Source organism: Alternaria incomplexa, assembly GCF_024043165.1.
Source record: "Alternaria incomplexa strain BMP 0042 chromosome Unknown scaffold_3, whole genome shotgun sequence".
Lineage (NCBI taxonomy): Eukaryota > Fungi > Ascomycota > Dothideomycetes > Pleosporales > Pleosporaceae > Alternaria > Alternaria incomplexa.
The window spans coordinates 320,867-340,590 of record NW_026249852.1 but is presented as its reverse complement, the minus strand read 5'-3'; the positions used below and the strand labels follow the sequence as shown (position 1 = coordinate 340,590).

Sequence of the window (19,724 nt, the reverse complement as noted above, 5' to 3'; positions counted from 1 at the left end):
GTCTACGATCACAAACACAATGGAGGCTTCACTTGGGTGAATGTTCCGCATAACCATTGTATGATCATCTCTGCTCGATGTCGTCGCATGTGATGTGTCTGTTCTGTTGTTGCACTGACATGACAGGATCGACTAGTACCCCAAGATACTCGAATGTCATCACACTTGATCTACATGCCTGTGCGGGACAAGTGTGAATGACTGTAAGGTTGAGACGTCTAGACGCACATCTCACGTAATGCAGATTTGAGGACTAACTGCGCGATCCAAACATGTCGTCATACTTGCTTATCTTCGCGTGGATATACAGTAGGTGCGGTACAGCATCCCCGCCACCAAGAACGTCGCGAGACATCCAGGCGTCGCCCAAGCCTGCAAGTGGCGCGCATACAAGGGCTATGACTTGAACATTCAACGCGATCTCATGAACATCTCGTTATTGTACATCTGAGTTCTTTGACAGACACAAACCGTTCGTCCGGCGCATGTACATAACTTCCGAAATAACACAAGCACCATCATATATATCAGCCATAATACTCCCGTCTACATCAATGACCACCCTCATTTCTCCCGTCAGTCCACTTCATCTCACGCTCAGCCACCGGATTACGCAATTACCAGTTCACGCGCTGTGCCTGCGGCAAAGCAGGCCGGGCGGCTGCGAGCGCCCCGTAGACCTCTCCTGCGGCCGTGGGTCACGGTGGAGTAGTTTGGCGAGACGCTCGGGTTGTGTGCGTGGCGTAGTCGCTGACGTTGACTGTGAGGCGTGGTTTTGCGGTGTTTAGGGTTGAATGACAGAGTGGTTCGATGGTCATGCGCTGTGTGCATCGTGTTGGCAGCGATTTTCCACGAAAGAATTCGCCGAGTGTTGCGGATGATGGTAGTAGTATAGATACAACATGAATCAGTCACAACGTAAGCATACGGGAATTCAAGTTTTGAAAGGTAAGATCTTTGTATTTCATCTGGCATTCTCAAAGATCACAATAAATCTGATTCTGCTCCATTCTGCTGCAGCAACCCCCCATCCCTCATGTCATATACAACGAGAGGCGTAGTAAGGAGGCATTCTTACTTCAAAGGTATCTTAAAAACATTCCCAATCCCAAAACACCGATTAGCGATAGACGGAGAGACAGACAAAGGAAAACACAAAGCCCGGCCGAAGCCTCGCTTCAAAGGGGTGGAAGAATGTACATTTCCTGATATCGTTGTGCGAAAACCATGCAACCAGATTCCAGATTGATTGAGAAGAGAAAGGAGAGGTGACGATGCGCGCTAAATCCACAGTACAACACACGTTCAAGCAGCAAACTCAACGGCTTTATCGCTGACCTGTCACTGAAGAGCCAAAGTCAAAGCCTGTGGGTTGTTGCTGTTGTGGAGGTGGGTATGAGGGCGATGCTAGCGGTGTGTAAGCACCGGGGATGGGAACAGCAGCGTACTGCTGTTCACCCGGCGCAGCAGCAACATGCTCGTTCCTCCTTTCTTGGAAGCCTGGAGATGGCAGTGGTGGGGATACGGTGCCTGTCCGTGCGGGTGCAGAGTCGAAGCCATCTTGCTCGATTTTGGGTGTGGCACCAGTGACCTTGATAGGCGGTGCCTGGAGAGTGAATGGTTGGGGCTGAGCAATCTCGCGAGCGTAGGCGTATTGGACCTTGTCGCTCTCGCCAGCCTCAGCGGCAGAGTGCGGGTCAACGTACATTGGGTGACCTGGAGGTGGGCGCCAGCCGCCGGAGCGGGGAGACATGGGACCAAAGCCAGGGGTGTTGGGTGCGGATTGCGAGCGAAGCTGGGCGAGGTAGAGATCGGAACGGGCACGGTCGCGCATGGCCATGGACTTGCGGAGCTTGCGCTTAGACCAGAAGCGGTAGAAGACGATGCCGTAGATGGCAATGACTAGAACTTCGATTACGACTTCGATGATGCAGCAAACGAGAGCCCAGTTCTGATGAAGCGTTAGTATTCATTCTCCGTTGCCACCATGAAGAGTGTGCTTACCTGAAGACGGCAGACAAGGCCGTAGGCGATATCGTCCTCGAAGAGATGTCGTCGCTTATTGTCAACGCAGGACCAACCCCACATGTCTTTGTTGTTGTTCTGCGCTTTGCTTTGGTTGAATACGGCTGCACCAACACCCCACATGACGATGCTAAAGATGAAGAATCCAACAGCAAAGACAGTGTAGTATGCCGCAACCTTTTCAGCTCGATGGTGACCTCCTCTCCAGTAGGCGATGATGACAAAGATAGACATGACGAGGGAGACGCAGGCGATGGACAGCAGAAGAATCTGAGGCCAGACCTTGGTGTTATCGGCCCATGGTGGAAGGTTGTTCCTTGGTGCGAGGTTCTTTGTGGCGTTGAAGATGGCAAAGGCACTGGCGACCATGGCAAGGACGATGAGCGAGCAGGCAAAGTTGATGCCCCGTAGGAAGATCTTTGCTAGTCGAACGCGAACCTTGATTTTCTATGCATTATTAGCAACTGCATGTGACTGAAAGACTGACTGAAGACTTACCAAATCCTTTGCTTGCTCCTTGTCGGTCATGGCTTCCCGCTTCTCAAGCTGATGCTCTTCCCGGAAGGTAGGGCTCATGATTGACATTGCGCCGGCCGGCGTCCGGGGCGGAGCGCCAGGCGACTTCAATGCACTCTTGAGTGGGGTTTTGGGGGTTGGTGGAGGAAGGTACCTCCGATCGGTTTCCTCCATCTCGACGGATTGCATGTAGCCGAAGCCTGTGTCTGCGATCTGGGGTTGTGGCTTGTAGTGGTTGGTTGGGTACTCGATGGGCGACCGAGGAGGATCAACCGGCGAGTAGACTGATGTTGCTTCGGCGAAGCGTGCTGCGCGTGGAGTCCTGACGTCGAGGGAGTCTTTGGAGCCTCGTCGTTCAATCGTGATCTGGGTAATCTTCTTATCGTTGGCGGCCATTCTAAGAGAATCCAAGGTTCACTCGAGGAAGCTGGAGGCTTTCATGTAGTGGAGACGGGAGAGAGAGGTAGAAATGTAAGACAGGACGACGACGACCAAAATCCAGGCCAGCTTAGACCAGTCGCAAGAGGGTAAGAGAGACAAATGATAAAAGACGCACGACGTATTACAATAAGAGACCTGCTGGAGAAAAGACGAGGTCTAGCAATGGGCGAAGCGCTGGGCTTTTAGGCTCAGGGCGCTTCGAGGAGGGAACGGTCGAGGATTGGATAGTGGGGAGCACGGATGGTAGCAGGTGGAGAAGGTTGCGATGGGAAAGCGGGCGGGTACTTACAACGTTCTAAATGTATGGCGCCTAGAGGAAGGCTGCTGGGAGTACTGCAGGTGGGCGTCTGATAGGCTGGGTGGGGAGACGAGCTGGATGCCAATGGCGCGCAGAGCGAGGAGGGGAGTGGTGGCCCAGAAATAGACGCCCGGATGAAGTCGATAGACGATTTACAAACGACGCGCATCCAGACCTGGACACTGCAGCGCGAAGAGCTTGGTTTAAGGGCAAATCTGACAGGGTGCTTATGCCGTCAGTCAGCGTGGCAATGGCAGTTTTCCTCGCAAGGCCGTTGGATGGGTCAGTTGTGCGTGTCTGCTCTTGCGCCTCCAGACGTTGTGAGGGCCGTCCGAGGTATAGGTAAAACGAGGAACAAAGCCATGCCCACGCCTCGTGCCCTCGGGAGCGAACTCTGTCCAGCGAGCTGGCGTCGCGGTCGGCAGGGCATTGAGTGGCTGACGTCCAATGAATGCAAGACGTTTGACGCCTGCAAAACGCGACATGGTGGTTGTCGCCGGTGAGTGGTTGAAGGGTGCAGGGCCTGTGCATCACGCAGAGTGGGCGCTAGGGCGGATTAAGCTTGCGGGAAGCGCGCAGCAAACTCAGACGACCAATGGCGGCGGGAAGGAGCCTCCAAGACGAGAGGGAAGGCGCCGCCCCGCTCTGATAGCGGCCCACCTCTCGTCAAGTCCAAGGGCGACATCGAGTCCCGACAAGACAGCAACAGCAAGACACCACGGCACCTGCGTGTCTCCGATCCGCCCTTGAGCAAGCTCGGTCGCGCCATGGCCCGCTGGCAACGACTCGAATAAAGGATCCGCACGCCCGCTCGCACTTCATCAGCAGCCCATCTGGATCAATCCAAGAAGCCTTGGCTGTAAGCAGCTATCAATGCCGCTGTCGTGATGTGAGCGCTGCTGCATTGTGCGCCCAGGGTCTGCTGCACGACCAGGCACAACGCATGCTAATTCCCTTCGGATCGACTCACTAGCCTCCGACCATGATATTTACCTGGATATCGTCGGCCCTCTAGCTGCCTTAAGGTAGTTTTGTTTCGTTTCTTGCTGCACGGTTATTTTCGTCCATGGCTGCATCGTGGGGTAGTACGAGACCATGGCAATGATGCGCCAGGCTGCTAATAGGGAAACATCCTTCTTAGCAGTGGCGCGTTCGGATCTCTCATGAGGCCACGTTGGTCTTGGTCAGTGGGCCGTCGCGTGAGTTGACGGGAGGATGGAGACTGCCATGAGTTGCGCCTGTTCCCGCCCGTGCCTCATCACCTACGCCCCAGGGCCCGTCCCACTATGCAGACGATGCTGATGAAGTTCGCAGTTATCAGTCTCGGCTTACTCGTAGTCAAGACACCAACGCCCTTCCATGAACATCACGAGTACAAACCCGGGCTAAAGCTCTGCAATCTTCGCAATCGACACAGCCCAAAACTTGTCCCATCTCCAGTCGCTTCATCGTGTTCCTCGTCCCAGCCTGCAGGCGCCTGCATTTGCCACTCCTCCTCCATCATGCTAAATCTTACCAGCCTCCCATCTTCACCAGCCTAATAATACCCCATCTCATGCATATCCTCGTTTCCATGCCCATAATTTACTACACTGGGACCATCCGTTCTCCGCCGGATGCACGGCGGATGATCAGCCGGGGCCAAAACGGTCAGGCAACCCGTTTCGAAACTATTTTACCCTCTTTTAGCTTTCCAAAAACTCTGGCAGCACGTGGCCTGTGCGAGCAACTCCATAATCCTCCGCCTCCAGCTCGGATGGACTGTGCAATGTCAGAATATCTCACTCTAGTAGTCAATACAGCCATCTGATACCGGCATCCTTCACATTTAGTTCTGCATGCAACTATTTAGAGACTGCAGCACGCGACGCCGTTCCACATCTGCCTAAGAATACGAGACTCAGTCCTAAGTAAGCTTCCCACGCTCCTTCATACTTTAGTCCATTTCCAAGCAGTGTGAACAGCTTCTGCGTCATACACGTGTATATCACTATCACTAGATGTTTGCATAGGGCTTGAGTTGGTACAGAGGTGATGATGCAAGGCTATTGAATACACTACAAGGCCAGTGCCGTCATTACCGTTCAGACATTGCTTCCGAAACTTCTCCGCTGCCGCGGCTGCCGTTTAAGCATTTGTTTAGAAGCTTCTCCACCACCCCGGTTTGCAAACAACGTCATTCTCCGGAGTCAAAGGCACGACCGCTACTACCTTGGTGCCCACGGCCTGACTTCATCAGCATCCTCCCCTTCGTTACTGAAGAGGCGACACATTGCTAGTAATCAAGTTCAGGGAGACAAATCTCGTATAATGGCATCTTGTACGTGTGCCTTCGCCAGCAACTGGCAGGTATATTCAGTGGATATCTGACAAGTGGCAAGTCTTGTATTCTACCAAAACAGGCAGCAAAAGCACATACCCGCTCCCAGACGGCCTCAACGCCGATGGCATTCTCCAGATCCTGCACAATCATTCTGTGCTATCCCAGATATTCTGGCCACACTCATCTGCCACGATCCGCATCCAGCCGAGTTCCATGTCAAACGTGTCCACTTTTCTCGTTGGGCAGCATGGGTCGGAATACAAAGCGACCCTGTGTAGCCAGCCAGATGGGGTGGTGTGCACCGAAGAAATGCCGCTAGGACTCAAGGCTACAATCACTTATGCGGTAGTTGATCGCGATCGACTTGCCAAACAGCAGATCGCACGTAGCGAAGAAAGCGAAGCAGGCTCGACTTCAAGCTTCCTCAATATGTCCAACTCGTCCACCACACCGCTGGATCACCAACACTACCTGCTCGAGGAGATAGCAGCAACTGCTTTCAAACCACTCGCTTCTTTCATCAAAATAGCGCAAAACAAGCTCATTCCCAAAACAGAGAATCTAGTGAAGGTGTTGGAGCATCTGGGTGGGCCGCAGAAGGATCTCATTGCTGCGTTGTCGGAGTTGAATGGCATCAGAACACATGTAGATGCCGATGTTTCGCTGGACAAGGCAAAGGATGGATAGCATGTAAAGTTTGTCGCTCTGTGGCCGCAAGTATACTTGACAAGCGCAAAACGTACGAGGACGTACTTTACCAACGGCGGTCTCGACTTTGTTGACTGCTTCAGCGACTCGCAAGACGCCTGTCTGCTCAACACTGATTCGGACTACCAGCAGATAGATAGGGATGTGCAGTATTACTACCCTGGTCTAGAGAATACCTGGCGCGCCAAGGTTCAGATTTATGATCAGAGCGCTAGGACTACGATTGGGTCGGGGAGTGTTGCGGCTTTTGGAGAAGTGATCATGCGAGCAGTGTAGTGCCATGTCAGGCGTCCGAATGGTATGCCCGCGTCTCATCAATGTCGGGCTGCGTAATGGTCTTTCACGGGGATACGAGTTGAAGGGTTGCCTCGGTGTGAGGGGTGTAGATAATACAAGTGAAGGATGAATGTATTATCATATGAATACAAGCGCGTCTTGACGCTTGCTCGAAAGCTGTCCACAGTGAGATTATCAGAGGATGAATAAATAGAAAATAGTACAATGGAAACGTCATCCGGCCTTCCATGAAAGAAGTGACGCGAAGGAGGGCCTCATTAGTCCTTCAAAACCCCAAGTTAAGGTCCAGATAACTTCTTATCTCTGCCTAACATCTTACCATAGAACAACGGTTCAGGATACAGGTCCTCTTCATCGTCGCTTGACGAGTTTTGTTCACTGACCTGATACCTATCCAGTCCATCGTCTACCCTACCCTGGCACGCAAAGCTAATTTCCGAAAATGTCTTCTTTCTCCCTGAGTGTACGCTGTCTAGAGTCTGCATAGCAGTTTGCTTCAACGACTTACCGGTCTTCAACGTTGGTCCTACGACCTTGTCGTGCCAGTGTGTCGAGTGAGCGTCGTCGTTCGCATCTACATTTGCTTTCCCTCGGCCGTTGCGTTTGCTCTTAGCAGGACTGAGATGGAACCCAGGGAGATGAAAAGCTCGAGGTGAGGGTCGGCCAGTTTCTTTAGTCTTCTCATGGACGTAAGACGGCTGGGAAAAGGGAACGTCAGTGCGGGTTACGGGAAGGGGAAGTTCAGCTGTAGGTCCGGCAATTCTACCGCGTTCTACAGTTACGTTGACTGTGGTATCTTGGATTGGTTCTATTAGTGGGACAGGACGTGAGATCTTGGACTTCAAAGATTGAGGTGCTCTGGAAGGCGAATGTTTCCACCATGAGTTGGACTCTTCCTTCTCAGCGGGCTGTTGGAAATCTACGATTGGCACGTCTTTAGCTCTTCGTACCTTCGGTGCTGTGTCTATTCTTGGGAAGGGAGGGTGAGCGTTGCTCACATCAACTATTGATCCAACTGTTCTTTCAGCGGCTATCGGTGGTCCATAGATTGAGCTCAAGAAGCCAGAATCTCTCCGCGCATCTGGCCTGTCGGGTATGTTTACTTTGTTACTGTTATCAGTATGAGACGTCCGCGGCCGCAGCGGTGGGAAGAGAACTCCATCAGGACTTGTTGGGGGTGGAAGAGGACAAGGCGGTCGCCTTTCGATCTTCACTTTCACCATTGTTTCGGGAGGCCTGATCTCAGAGGGCCCATTATCAGCTTTCTTATGGCCAAGTGTCTGCTGGTACGCTTCCCAAACCTTCTGTCCCTCACCCTTTGGGCCTGCAGTGTAGATGTTCTTAGCTGTGCGGTACCAATGAGTCGGACCGGAAACAGCTTGCTTCTGTTCACGTTTTTGCTTCCGGATTGTAGCTTCATCAGCATCAGATGGTTTATCCAAAATCTGGTTCTTCCGCATGCGCTTTGTTCCTTGCTCAGGCCGTACTGTTGACGCTGAACAGCGAGGAAGGACGGCCGAGTCTGATATCTTCCAGGTCTGTTCAAGCTTCGAGAAGTCGAGAAGTCTTGGTGCTACTACATAGCTTTCCTGGTATGATACCTTCGTATTGGTTGCAGAAGGCTTTGAAGATAGTGATGGTGGTTTTGTCTCGTGTCTTATCGATGACGACACACGCGTCTCGGTGGGCCCGTCATTTGAGTCGCTGAGTAAACTGAACTTGTAATGGTTGGGCTGTTTTGGCCGCTGCTCAGTGTCAAGGTTCTGTTTAACTACCGTCGAAGGACCAGCTGTGACCCATTTCGTACCCCTCGTGTTCCGTCGCATGCGGTGTTCATTCTTGGTAAATGGGTTAATGACTGTTCGCGGGCTAGCCATGGCGGAATGAGCTCTAAATGGTTATGACCTCTCTTTCGGTGACTAACGGGAGGGCACGTCTAATTTTACGGTGTGGACGTAGTCGATAAGGTAGTGAGCAGTGGTTACGCAAGAAGGGTAGCGGAGACGTGATGTGGAGTGAGATAATACGCGCGCACCAGAACGACAATGCATACAATACTCTTGAATGAAGTCAAACATCGTATTTCGAGTCACAGTACGGGCGTGTAAGACAAAGCGTTACAAGATAGAACAGCGCTCCAGACTATACAGGCCTTGTTCTGAGCGCTCCAGACGACTAAACAAAGCAATTCACCTCTTACATCCTTCGCTTTTGCCTCATGATATCATGAGCAGGTTACCTTTTTTGTAAAAGCATTGTCGCGCAAGGCAAGTCAGACCAGTGACAGCATCTAACGCTAGTAGCAGTGTGAACTCAGAACATGTTAAGAGTGAAAGCAACGAGAGAGACGACGCATCGTGATGCCCTGGAGCCTTGCCAAAAGACCTTCTCGAGAGGTAGCAGACATAGCCCAGCAGCTAAGGCAACACCAAGCACCACGAAAAATAAATAGTGAATGAACGCATGGAGATTGAACGTAAAGTTCTTGCCATTCAACGCTATCATGGAAACGTCTCAGTATATGAGGCTGAGCGCAAGGAGATTCGTGAAAAAGGAAAAGGAAAAGAAGTTACTCCTATGAGCACTCTACGCAGCCAACCTCAATACCCTCAATCACCAGAGGCTTACTGTACTCACTTGGGACATTACCCATTCCCATATCGACATCCTTCACACTACCCGTCTCACTCTGTGTCTCACTACCAAGCGCAGAATCGCTCTTGCGCCTCCTAGCCTCAGTCTCTTCTTCAATGTACGCATACTCGTTCCTCCAATCACACAACATCTTGCTCGTGACATTGCTACCGCCACAAAGCACAATGACGACCTTGTCTTCTGGGCGGACTGGGCGGCCGAGGGCCTTCTCGAGTCGTCCATCATAGCATAGAGCGACGTTAATACCGCAGGCGAGCTCTACCATGATGCGCTCGTCGTCTGCGAGGCGCCAACAGCCCATCGCTGCTTCTGCGTCGGGTAGAACGATGCTTCGAACGTTGCCTCGCTGTGCATATTTGAAGGTTGCGTCTGTTACGCGGGCGCAGCCTAGGCTTGTTGCTTGTGATGTGATCTTGGGTAGTGTGATGAGTTCCTTCGCTTGGAGCGCTGCGTTGAGACTCTCGGCGCCAGCAGTCTCCATGGCGAGGATGGTTGTCTTACTCATTTGGTGTTTATCCATAGACTGGCAGATACCGTTGATTAGGCCGCCGCCGCCGACAGAGCAGATCAGTACGTCTGGCTCGCCTGGGAGTTGAGCCGCGATCTCGTCCATGCAGGTGCTGTTGCCTTGCCAGATGTCTGGGTGATCAAAGGGTGGGCAGTAGATGGTCGAAGTTTGTGCCTGATGGATGCGTCAGTGTCTCAGTCAAATTGTATACCTGGAGAGGACCGTACGTAGGGCATTACATGCTCCTTGAGATATGTGTCTGCATCTTTCCAAGCTGCACCGTATTGGATAACCTCGTACGCGCCCGCTGCTCGTAGTTTGGCAACCATCAAAGGTGCTGTGGCGGTGGGTACAACGACAGTGCACGGTAAGTTGAGAGCGCGAGCAGAGTGGACGGCAGCGAGACCTGCATTGCCACCGCTGGATGCGAATATGTGAGGGCGCGAGCCTTCTGGGAGTTCTGCGAGACGACGGAGGATGTAGTTGCCAATTCCTCTGGTAGACGAATCAGTACACTATTGAGTAGCGGCTGAAGGGATCGATGCTTACCGTGACTTGAATGATCCAGAAGGTTGGAGATTTTCCAGCTTGAGAAAGATTCTGCTTCTACGATTTAGAATTCCCTTTTCTTGAAGATGGGGCCATGTTGTGACGTGAAAGCGAAGAGAGGGGCTAAGGTGAGAGGGAGTGTGACCGTACCATCCCGCTGCTTCAGACAGCGCGTACGACTCTCTCAGCGGAGTCTGAACCCATGGGTTTCGCTGGGGCGCCTCGTCGATGTAGCACTCCTTGACGGCCATGATGAAAGTAGGGAAAGGATTGGGGTATCACAGAATTGTATTAGAAGCAAGTGTAAGATGAGAAGTAGACGAAGAGCTTGATGTTTGGTGTTCAGAAACGCTTTGTTTGGTCGCAGTCTAAGGGTACAAGAGTCACTCCTTTATCTCTACCATGATGGCTTATCGCTCCGCAAGCACCCGCAACCCTAGTGTCCAGGTCCTGGAGCCAGAGGGGTAAAGGCAGCACTGTGGCACACCGAATCCACGATGTGTTGTATCGATTACCCTATAAAGTGCATAAATTACCCTATAGATTCTCGATAAGGAACAAGCGACCACGCTGCGACTGCAAAATGACACAAGCATGAGACCGGTATGCAGCAGCTTGGGCCAGGGTTTGGATTTCCAGAAGCGGTTATCAACGGCGGGACCATTTTCTGCCAGGGTTTGCCGCCTCCAAACAGTGGTGGACTTGGCGCGGCCTTGCCTATCAGAGGACGCGCATCAGTTGTCTATGCGGGTGATGAGTCCAGAAGGCCCGGAGCCGATAACAACTCGGCGAGACGGTGAAGACGGGGTTGGCTGGGAGGCTGATGTTAGGATGACATGACGGCTGCGGGATTGGCGCGAGCGATCCCCGACGGAAAGGAAAACTCTCGCACATGAGTGGAAGACGCGTCCATGCTCCCATCACGATGCAACTTTCCTGCGATAGCTATCGACGTTTCAGACAGGGCTTCCCCAGAACGAAAACTGCATGCGGACGTCGGAACAGATCATGCGGATCCGCAGACCATGTTGAAAACGCTAGTTGGGTATCTCTGTAATGCTTCTCAAGTTTACGCTAATCGTGGGGTTTACGCAGCAACCTTTGGTTGATCGAGGAGGCCTTTCCTAAAGTTCCAGTAGTTTGCTCGGATCGGATCGTACTTTGTCGCCAACAGCTCCAGGGCTTTCTCCGCATTTTCTTTGCTGTTCTCTTCTTCCGCATAGATGTCGGCTAGGAGATCAAGAGCGTGGCTTGAGTGGACGTCGTCTGGCCTCTGCACATCAGCGAATTCACCCGCGAAGTCCTTGAGGGTAGACTTGGGAAGTTCCGCTGCGCGAATGATACCCAAGACATAGTTCCATGGGCTCTGGTTCTGGGGCGCTTTCCGGATGGCTGCTTTGGTGTACCTATGGGGTTAGTATCGTCGAGCAGCTTGGGGCGATAACAGACATACTCTATCTCCCGATTCACAAGATCTGCGCTTGGCTTCTCCTCTCTACCGCCAACGACTAGGTAGTAGCGATGGTTCCAGGCAGAGTTGTTGCGCACATCTTCCTCGATCATGCTGTGTGTCCACTCGAGCTCTTCGGGCTTGTCGAAGAGATCGAAGCGCTTGACCAGCCATTGCCTGTAGCTCCACACATGGTAGTTCTTGGAGTCCAATTCCAACATGGAGTTTATGAACTCTGGTTCGCCCTCACATGAGCCGAGCTCGTCGATGATGGTGTGTCGATGGTGCCAGATCTGGTAGTTCTTGAGGTGCTTTAGTGCGGTCGGGTTGAGCCATGCGATTTCATCCTTCAGTGATCGACCAATCTCAGAGATGGTTTTGGCGCGGTAGAGCCTGCGGGTGGGTTAGCAGGGTGGGTGTTGGAGAGCTCCCTGTGCGACTGCTGGTAGGCAGTGTCTCCTCCGAAACTCCGCAACTTGACCGAGCATACGACGTACCAGACAGTGTAGTGCGCGGGGTTCATGCTGATGATGTGCTCCGTGAGGCCGAGCACCCGCTCGCTGAACTCGTTCTTTGCCATGACGGCGCGCAGGTAGCCCATGGCCTCGCTGTACTCCTCCGTGTATGCGATGGCAGCGAGCGGATGCAGGCCGCCGTCATCCTGGGGAAGTGGCTCAATGTCCGCCCATGCCTCGTCGTCGTGGTAGTATTTCGGCATTCTTTCCCTGACGCCTTTTGCCTTGGGGTTGGTGGGATATGCGCTCGCAGGTAGCAATGCGCGCAGCAGGCGATATGGCGACAGGAAGTTGGTCTCGAGCCAGGCGCGAATGAAGTTCAAGGCCATAGTGGGGTGCGAGCTTATGTCCGCTGCTTGGCAGAAAACCAACGGTAGCCATGCTCTTTTCAACCGTGTTCGCAGAACAATAGCAAGCCATTTGCACATGCATCAGACGCCCTTTCCACGCTTCCCGTTTGTGTAGCCCTCGAGTCGCACGATAGTACGCCCAAGGTCCTTGGTGTGGCACCCGTATCCGCCTGCGAATAAGGGTGCCCCTCCCGGGAATCTGAACTACTACTCTAGCACCAGAAGCCATGTGCGATGAACAATACTAAGACACCACAATGTAGCTGGGGCTCACTGACATGCAGTCGCCGAGGTAGTCTGCAAGGAGGCCTGCAGGCGGACCAAGTGTGTGCATTGGAGCATGATGAATTCCTCAGATGAGGCAGGCGTGACTGGTGGTCATAGGACATCCATCGCAGCAGCTCCTGCACTGGACGCATTTCCAGATGCACTTTCCCCAGCAACAATCCACTCGCGCTTTCTCCCACGTCAGCAGATAGCAGATACGCCGTTGCCAGAGCTTGCCCGAACAGACAAGAGGTCGTCTGCTGCATTACCTCTTCCGCTTCAACCCCTCCACCACAGCCTTCACTATCGCACCCACAAGAGCAACACGCTTACCAGCCCCGCAATGCCCGTCGCGGAAGAGCTGGCGGCCAAAGACGCCTTGATCAAGAAGCAGCGTGACGTCATCGCCAAATACCTCATCCTCGACATCGAAGACTTTCTGGCCGAGGCGCGTGAGAAGGCAGAAGCCGAGACGGCAGAAGCGTATGAGCGTGCGTTGGCAGAGGAAAAGGCCAGGGGCAGAGTATGTCGAGCTCATCGAGGCTCATCGCCAAAGCGTCGTCGCTCGCTCTGCATCGCCCAAGACATTGCATCCTTCATTTGTTGCCGACAAGGTGGCTGACTCGCTTCTCTGTACAGTTGGCGAAATGGAAGACAATCTACAAACTGCAATACGACGGCGTCCCACTGCGCAGCATCATCTACTACAACCTCCGCAGCCTCTGGGAGTCTTGGGGCACCAATCCGTACCATTTGCACGCCGCCTGGTACGCCATCATGCTGACCTTGCTGTTGCTCTGGCTCATCGGCAGCATCGTTTGCGGATACTACGAAGCGGAGCAGGAGAACGGCAGCGTGCGACTGGCGAAGCTGTGCAGGGGCATTCTGGGCTCCATCCCGCCAATTGTGCAGTTCATCCTCTTCTTGTTCCCGCCGCTGTTTGTACAATTCTGATGAGACATGGGCTGATGCGGGACGGCAGTGTCGGCTGAGACCTATGGGGCGAAAGTGCTTGCCCATGGCATACGTGATAGCAAATTAGGGTAGAAGGGTGTAATGGAAGGGGGACGTCTAGGGAAGTAGCTTAAGGCACGGAATCTTACAATAATGAACGCATCATGTAACAGCCAGCAGAGTCACGATGAGCATCTGGCAGTGGATTGAGTTCTCCAATCGCCTGAAATGCTCTTTCGCTCACGATGTATCGAATAGACGGTCTCTTTACAGCAAAAGGTGCCGATGCGCTTCGTCGTTTTCTCGTCTCATGTTGCGCACCGCTACAAGAAAAGACTGGTCGCTTTGTTTGCCGATTGAGCGCATGTCTTGGGCGTCCAAGACAAAGACACTGTATCCTCACAGGTATATCTGGAGAGTAACTCGACCGTTGATTGCGATTTGCGTCTCCTCATCTCCTTGACCAAACCGCAATCGGAGCGTGCCTGGCAACCCCTGTCTGTGATGTCACCTGCTTCCGCGCCTTAGCGTGCCAGGTACCTGAAACCCTTATCCCCTTATCGTCTCCTCCCCCGTCCAACGGTCGCGAAATTTCGCGAACACCCTCGTGCGACAAACGTCATAAAGCCTTCCCCGCCGTCGCACAATTCATCTCTCGTATCTCCCAGCACCTATTGTTCGACGCGCAATGCCTCCTAAACGACGCGCCTACGAGGCCATTGACCTCACAGGAGACGACGATGCGCCCGCCTACTCTTCGAGCCCGCACCGCGCACCCAAGCAAGCTCGTACATCGCACAACCAAGCGCAACGCACTACATCTGGCTCGTCGCAAGCAGACGCCATCTTTATCGACGAAGACGACGAAGACGACGCCTCCCAGGAAGTCCCGGATGCGACGCAAGCATACAACCAGCAGCAGTACGACTACATACTATATGGCATCAAGGACGACAAGGTTGTGGGCTTGTGATTCTACAATGGATACGCAACGAAGGGCGAGATGGTGATTCTGAGTCGCGAACCCCACAATAGGTTTGACAGTAATGCGATCAAAGTGAGCAACGTACAAGGTGCACAGATCGGACACCTTCCACGAGGACCCGCATCCAAGTTGGCCAAATACATGGACGAGCGCAGTCTGCTTATCGAGGCGCAGCTCACAGAGGAGAAGGGCGAATATGACTGCCCTATGCAGCTTAAGCTATACGGCACTAATGACCCAGCCGTGGAGCAACAGCTCATGACACGGATGCGACGCGACGGACTTCCTATCGGACATGCTTCAGACCAACAGCGCAAGGAAGCTGCGGCTGCGAAGGCGGCTGCGAGGGAACGCGAGCGTATAGCCAAGCAAGCCGCCAAAGAGGCCAAAAAGAAGGGCGCTGCCGTCGTGGGTGTTGCGGGTAGCCAGGCACCCGAGAGTAGCATGGGCGAATTTGCTGGTAGCTCTTCACAGGGACCAGGTCTCGTGCCAGGGCCTAGTATAGAGGACATCATCGGCGGAAGCCTACGCTTCAACCCAAGAAACGTCGAGGAGATGGTGGAAGAGTACGGCGTCAAGGAAGAAGACCTGGTAAGTGATGCGCACGTGCGACACCAGTATCTACCACTAACATTCGGCAGGCGAAAATGCCACAAGCGCCCCAACCCGACGCTCTTCTCACTGAGCTGCACCCCTTCCAGCTGCAAGGCCTGCAATGGATGCTCGACAAGGAAAGCCCCAGACTACCAGCACCGAACACCAAAGAAGTGGTCCAGCTTTGGCGACGACACACTCGCGACCAGAACGCCTTCACGAACGTAGCAACGAGCTTCTCGATCAAGAATCCAACACTAGCTTCTGGGGGTATCCTGGCCGATGACATGGGCCTGGGAAAGACTATTCAGACCATCTCGCTCATTCTGGCGGATCGTGCACTGAACCTCCGCGCAGACGATTCATCCGGTGCCACGCTGATCCTCGCTCCCGTATTGGTGATGAGCAACTGGAGCACTCAGATGAAGAAGCATGTCAAGCCCGAACACGCTCTTCGTGTTATGTTCTGGCACGGTCAAAGGAAGGAACCCATCACACCCAAGTCGATCGAAAACTACGATGTCGTGATCAGCACTTACGAGTCTGTTGCTTCTGACTGGTACTCGCAGACGAAGCCTACTGTTCCACGACGATCCGGACCCTTCTCTATCAAGTGGCGCCGAGTCATCCTCGATGAGGGCCATGGCATAAGGAACCCGAAAGCCAAGAAGACAATCGCCATCACCAATTTGATCGCGCAGTCCCGCTGGACGCTTACTGGCACTCCAATCATCAACAATCTCAAGGATCTCTACTCTCAAGTCCGTTTCCTAAGTCTTTCGGGTGGTCTTGACTCTTTCGAAATCTTCCACAGTGCCATCATGCGTCCAGTCATGCAAGGCGACGTCCAAGGCCACAAGGTGCTCCAGCAGCTGATGTCAGGTATATGTTTGCGTCGCAAGAAGGAGATGTCATTCATTGACCTACGATTACCTGAGCTGTCCGAATACGTGCATAAGATCAAGCTACATCCGCATGGACAGGAGAAGTACGACGCCTTGGAGGCTCAGGCTAAGGGTACGCTGGACGTCTACAAGCACAACATCGGGAAGAAGAACGCCGGGGATACTTACCGCCATCTCCTTGAGGTACTGCTCCGAATGCGACAAGTTTGCAACCACTGGCAGCTCGTGGGCGAAGAGCGCCTCGACTCCATCATGAAGCAGCTCGAAGCAGAAGGTGTTGTCGATCTTACAGGAGAGAACAAGGCCGCGCTCCAGAAGATGCTTCAACTCTCCATCGAATCGCAGGAAGACTGTCCGATCTGCTTGGACGTATACAAAGAGCCCGTCATCACCAAATGCGCTCACGTCTTCTGCACTCCCTGTCTAGAACGCGTCATCGAAACCCAACACAAGTGCCCCATGTGCCGTGCAGACTTGGATTCCATCGCAACTACTACGGTGAAACCCGCAAAGGAACTGTCCGGCGCTGCTCCCGCGCCGTTGACACAGGACCAGATCGCCGACAGGCAATCTCTCGAGAAGAACACCAGTACCAAAGTTGAGGCACTTCTCGACATTCTTCGGGCATCCGCCAACGACCCCACAAACAAGACCATCATCTTCAGCCAATGGACCTCTTTCCTCGATCTCCTAGAGCCACACCTCACCCTCTACGGTCTGAAGTACGTACGCATAGACGGCTCCATGTCCGCCACACAACGCGACGTCGCCCTCGAAGCGCTAGACTCCGATCCAAAGACGACCATCATGCTCGCCTCACTCGCCGTGTGCAGTGTCGGCTTGAACCTCGTTGCCGCAAACCAAGTCGTTCTGGCGGACTCGTGGTGGGCGCCTGCCATTGAAGATCAAGCCGTGGACCGTGTGCATCGATTAGGGCAGAAGCGCGAGACGAAGGTCTTTCGTCTGGTAGTCGAAGGTAGTGTAGAGGAGCGGGTGTTGGGCATTCAAGAGGAGAAGAGGAAGTTGATGGGCTTGGCGTTTGCGGAGAAAGAGGGCGGGAAGCAGAGGAAGAAGAGGGCTGGAGCTGGTCTGGGTGACCTTCAGAGGTTGCTCGGGACGCAACAGCCTGCTAGTCAGACGCAGACGCAGACACAGGCCGCTTAAGGGGTAAGAGGGTGGAGTCGGATGTTCCGTGTATGATATAGTGTAGTACCCGTGGTTGTGTGTTAGCTATTTCATGGGGTGATCTAATGAATGAACGAGTCTTCTTTTCTATCACTCTTGATCGCTATTGATACATGTCACAGTAGTGTTGATATACTGCTATGAGTGAAGTCATGATGTTTCTTCCGCGGATATGACCGCAACGACCTCGGGATTCACAACGGCAGAGTGATTTTCAACCGTTGGCCCTCAGACAAAGTCGTACTGACGTAATGAGAGGGCATGCAAACGAAGATAACTTTGGTATCTAGGAGAAGGGTCGCATAGTTGAGGAATTAATTTTTGGGCCTTTAGCGCACGTGTGAAATACGCGTAATAACGAGCAATTCGATATGTATTTATTTCCACGACATCCGATAGCAAACAGTATTTTACCCTTATTCATTGGACTGTATTTCTATCGTCTGACTGTGGTCAATTGCCCGTGAGCATGTCGTGGTACTCCTGGCCAAATTGCACCGGTTTTGATACTTCCAAGGTTCTCAACAGGGCCATATTTTCGGGTTCGCCACGGCGCAAGTCTGTCAACGCCGCACGACAATATCGGGAGAAGCGAATATTCTCAGACCACATACATTTACGTCGATGGCGTGTTCACAGGGTGCGAAGCATATTGGGGAACGGATATAGATTAAACTCGCCAGGGCGCGTGTTCGCCGTCGTCTTCAGAGAATTCACCTTGAAGGGGTTCAGCTCCTGACATACACATTCCACGACCATAACGTCAAAATGACTACTCGCGTCATGGAGCATACATTTTGGAGTGCAACAAAACGGCGCCGCTCAATTTGCAGACAACTTGACGCCGGGAGGTTCACTGCTCTGAATATAGCGCTAGTCCAGCTTTGGAACAATCGAGTAATGGATGCTTGCTCACAGAAATGATACGAATCACCGCAAGGCCACAAGTAAGACATCTGCGCGTTCAGTGCTGCTCAGAAGGCATAGGACCTCGACTTGAGCGTACTGGTGCAGCAAAGGCTGCGAGTCACGAAAGTATGTTCTACCTTTTTCCAGTGAAGGCGCCACTAGAAACAGGCGCCCCCACAAAGTGTATATGATAGATGATGCAATATGTTCTCTCTGGCAGGTCGACGACACATGAAGGGACATGGAATATGACCCTCAAGCAACCGGGGAAACGGACTATCGTCCTGCGCCGCGAGGAGCAGAAGCAGTACGCAGAGGTGCGAAGTTTTTATGGCCGCCGCACTAGCGCGTCGGCGCGCGCGTTTCTCCGACCGGCACGTGACACCGGCTAAGCTTCGGCGGGCCCGAGGAACCTCAAAAGACTTTTCGCCGCGCGCTCAAGCGGCCTCTTTTCTCCATGGCCGCTGATGAATCATTTGAATAATTGATAGGAAGAGTAATACGTGGCCTAGGCTGCGACTGATTACAACATCACTACTTCTGAGGCCTGTTTCACGTTCCTGTTCGGAAGTATTGCGCGGTTGCTGCGGCGCTGTCGCGGAAGCTCGACGCGACCGTTGGATGACACCTGGGTGTTTCGCAGATTGGGGAGCACGCGCAGGCCTGTGAGACGGGCACAGTGCCAGGGACGTATGGCGACTTCGACACAGCCGCTGTCGCTGCTTCAGATCATTCGCCGTTGAGATCTGCCATGTTTCAGCGAGGATCCTGTATGAGATGGATGGGCCGTGGCCACGAGGGCGCAGGGAATGCCCTATTCTCGTCGTCTCTGTTCATGCGGTTTGCATTTCGTATGTTTCCAGAAGATGGCTTTATGCCTGAGGATGCCGCGAAACAAAGCGCCGTGCGTCTGGATTCATGCGGTGCCTCGGCATTGGCGCGGGATGGAGGCCATGGAGGAACTTTCGGCGTCAGAGCGTAGGAGGACATGTTCGGTCGGACACTGCGGCGTGTGCGCCTCGTGCTCTCGAGTTCTCGACCCGGGTTTCCTTTGCTCTACCGCGGCGCCGCTCGCTTTTGGCTGTACATGTGAACAGAGTCAGTCGGCCCGTACGGCGGCTGATAGCGACGTCGAGTGCTCAGTCAGTCAGTAGTCAACATGATCGGTGAATACCAGGTTGCTTGCAGCCGCGGGGACGCTACGGCTGCCAACTTGCTCGCTGTCTTTACGACTCTGAATTTACCGGTCCTGGACAAAGTTTACGTCAATAAGCTACTATAGTACGTCAG

General features: G+C 53.2%; 6 protein-coding genes across 6 annotated transcripts; 2 read left to right on the top strand and 4 right to left on the bottom strand.

The window, feature by feature from the left end:
- Positions 1-1,327: 1,327 nt before the first annotated feature.
- J4E90_002474 (uncharacterized protein) lies at positions 1,328-2,937 on the bottom strand (the record flags this gene model as incomplete). Its single annotated transcript, XM_051432054.1, has 3 exons — positions 1,328-1,951; positions 2,005-2,472; positions 2,524-2,937. 3 exons carry the CDS (start codon positions 2,935-2,937, stop codon positions 1,328-1,330), a joined length of 1,506 nt encoding a protein of 501 aa, XP_051293476.1.
- A 3,949-nt stretch (positions 2,938-6,886) lies between these two features.
- On the bottom strand, positions 6,887-8,485 carry J4E90_002473 (uncharacterized protein; the record flags this gene model as incomplete). Its single annotated transcript, XM_051432053.1, has 1 exon — positions 6,887-8,485. The coding sequence occupies one exon, from the start codon at positions 8,483-8,485 to the stop codon at positions 6,887-6,889; it is 1,599 nt and encodes a 532-aa protein (XP_051293475.1).
- A 698-nt stretch (positions 8,486-9,183) lies between these two features.
- On the bottom strand, positions 9,184-10,571 carry J4E90_002472 (uncharacterized protein; the record flags this gene model as incomplete). Its single annotated transcript, XM_051432052.1, has 4 exons — positions 9,184-9,945; positions 9,999-10,266; positions 10,321-10,374; positions 10,471-10,571. 4 exons carry the CDS (start codon positions 10,569-10,571, stop codon positions 9,184-9,186), a joined length of 1,185 nt encoding a protein of 394 aa, XP_051293474.1.
- An 836-nt stretch (positions 10,572-11,407) lies between these two features.
- Positions 11,408-12,614, bottom strand: J4E90_002471 (uncharacterized protein; the record flags this gene model as incomplete). The annotated part of the gene is made up of 3 exons (XM_051432051.1): positions 11,408-11,726; positions 11,774-12,163; positions 12,268-12,614. 3 exons carry the CDS (start codon positions 12,612-12,614, stop codon positions 11,408-11,410), a joined length of 1,056 nt encoding a protein of 351 aa, XP_051293473.1.
- A 631-nt stretch (positions 12,615-13,245) lies between these two features.
- Positions 13,246-13,856, top strand: J4E90_002470 (uncharacterized protein; the record flags this gene model as incomplete). Its single annotated transcript, XM_051432050.1, has 2 exons — positions 13,246-13,425; positions 13,542-13,856. The coding sequence occupies 2 exons, from the start codon at positions 13,246-13,248 to the stop codon at positions 13,854-13,856; spliced, it is 495 nt and encodes a 164-aa protein (XP_051293472.1).
- Positions 13,857-14,544: 688 nt separating this feature from the next.
- On the top strand, positions 14,545-17,504 carry J4E90_002469 (uncharacterized protein; the record flags this gene model as incomplete). The annotated part of the gene is made up of 3 exons (XM_051432049.1): positions 14,545-14,825; positions 14,892-15,432; positions 15,483-17,504. 3 exons carry the CDS (start codon positions 14,545-14,547, stop codon positions 17,502-17,504), a joined length of 2,844 nt encoding a protein of 947 aa, XP_051293471.1.
- Between the last annotated feature and the right edge of the window lie 2,220 nt (positions 17,505-19,724).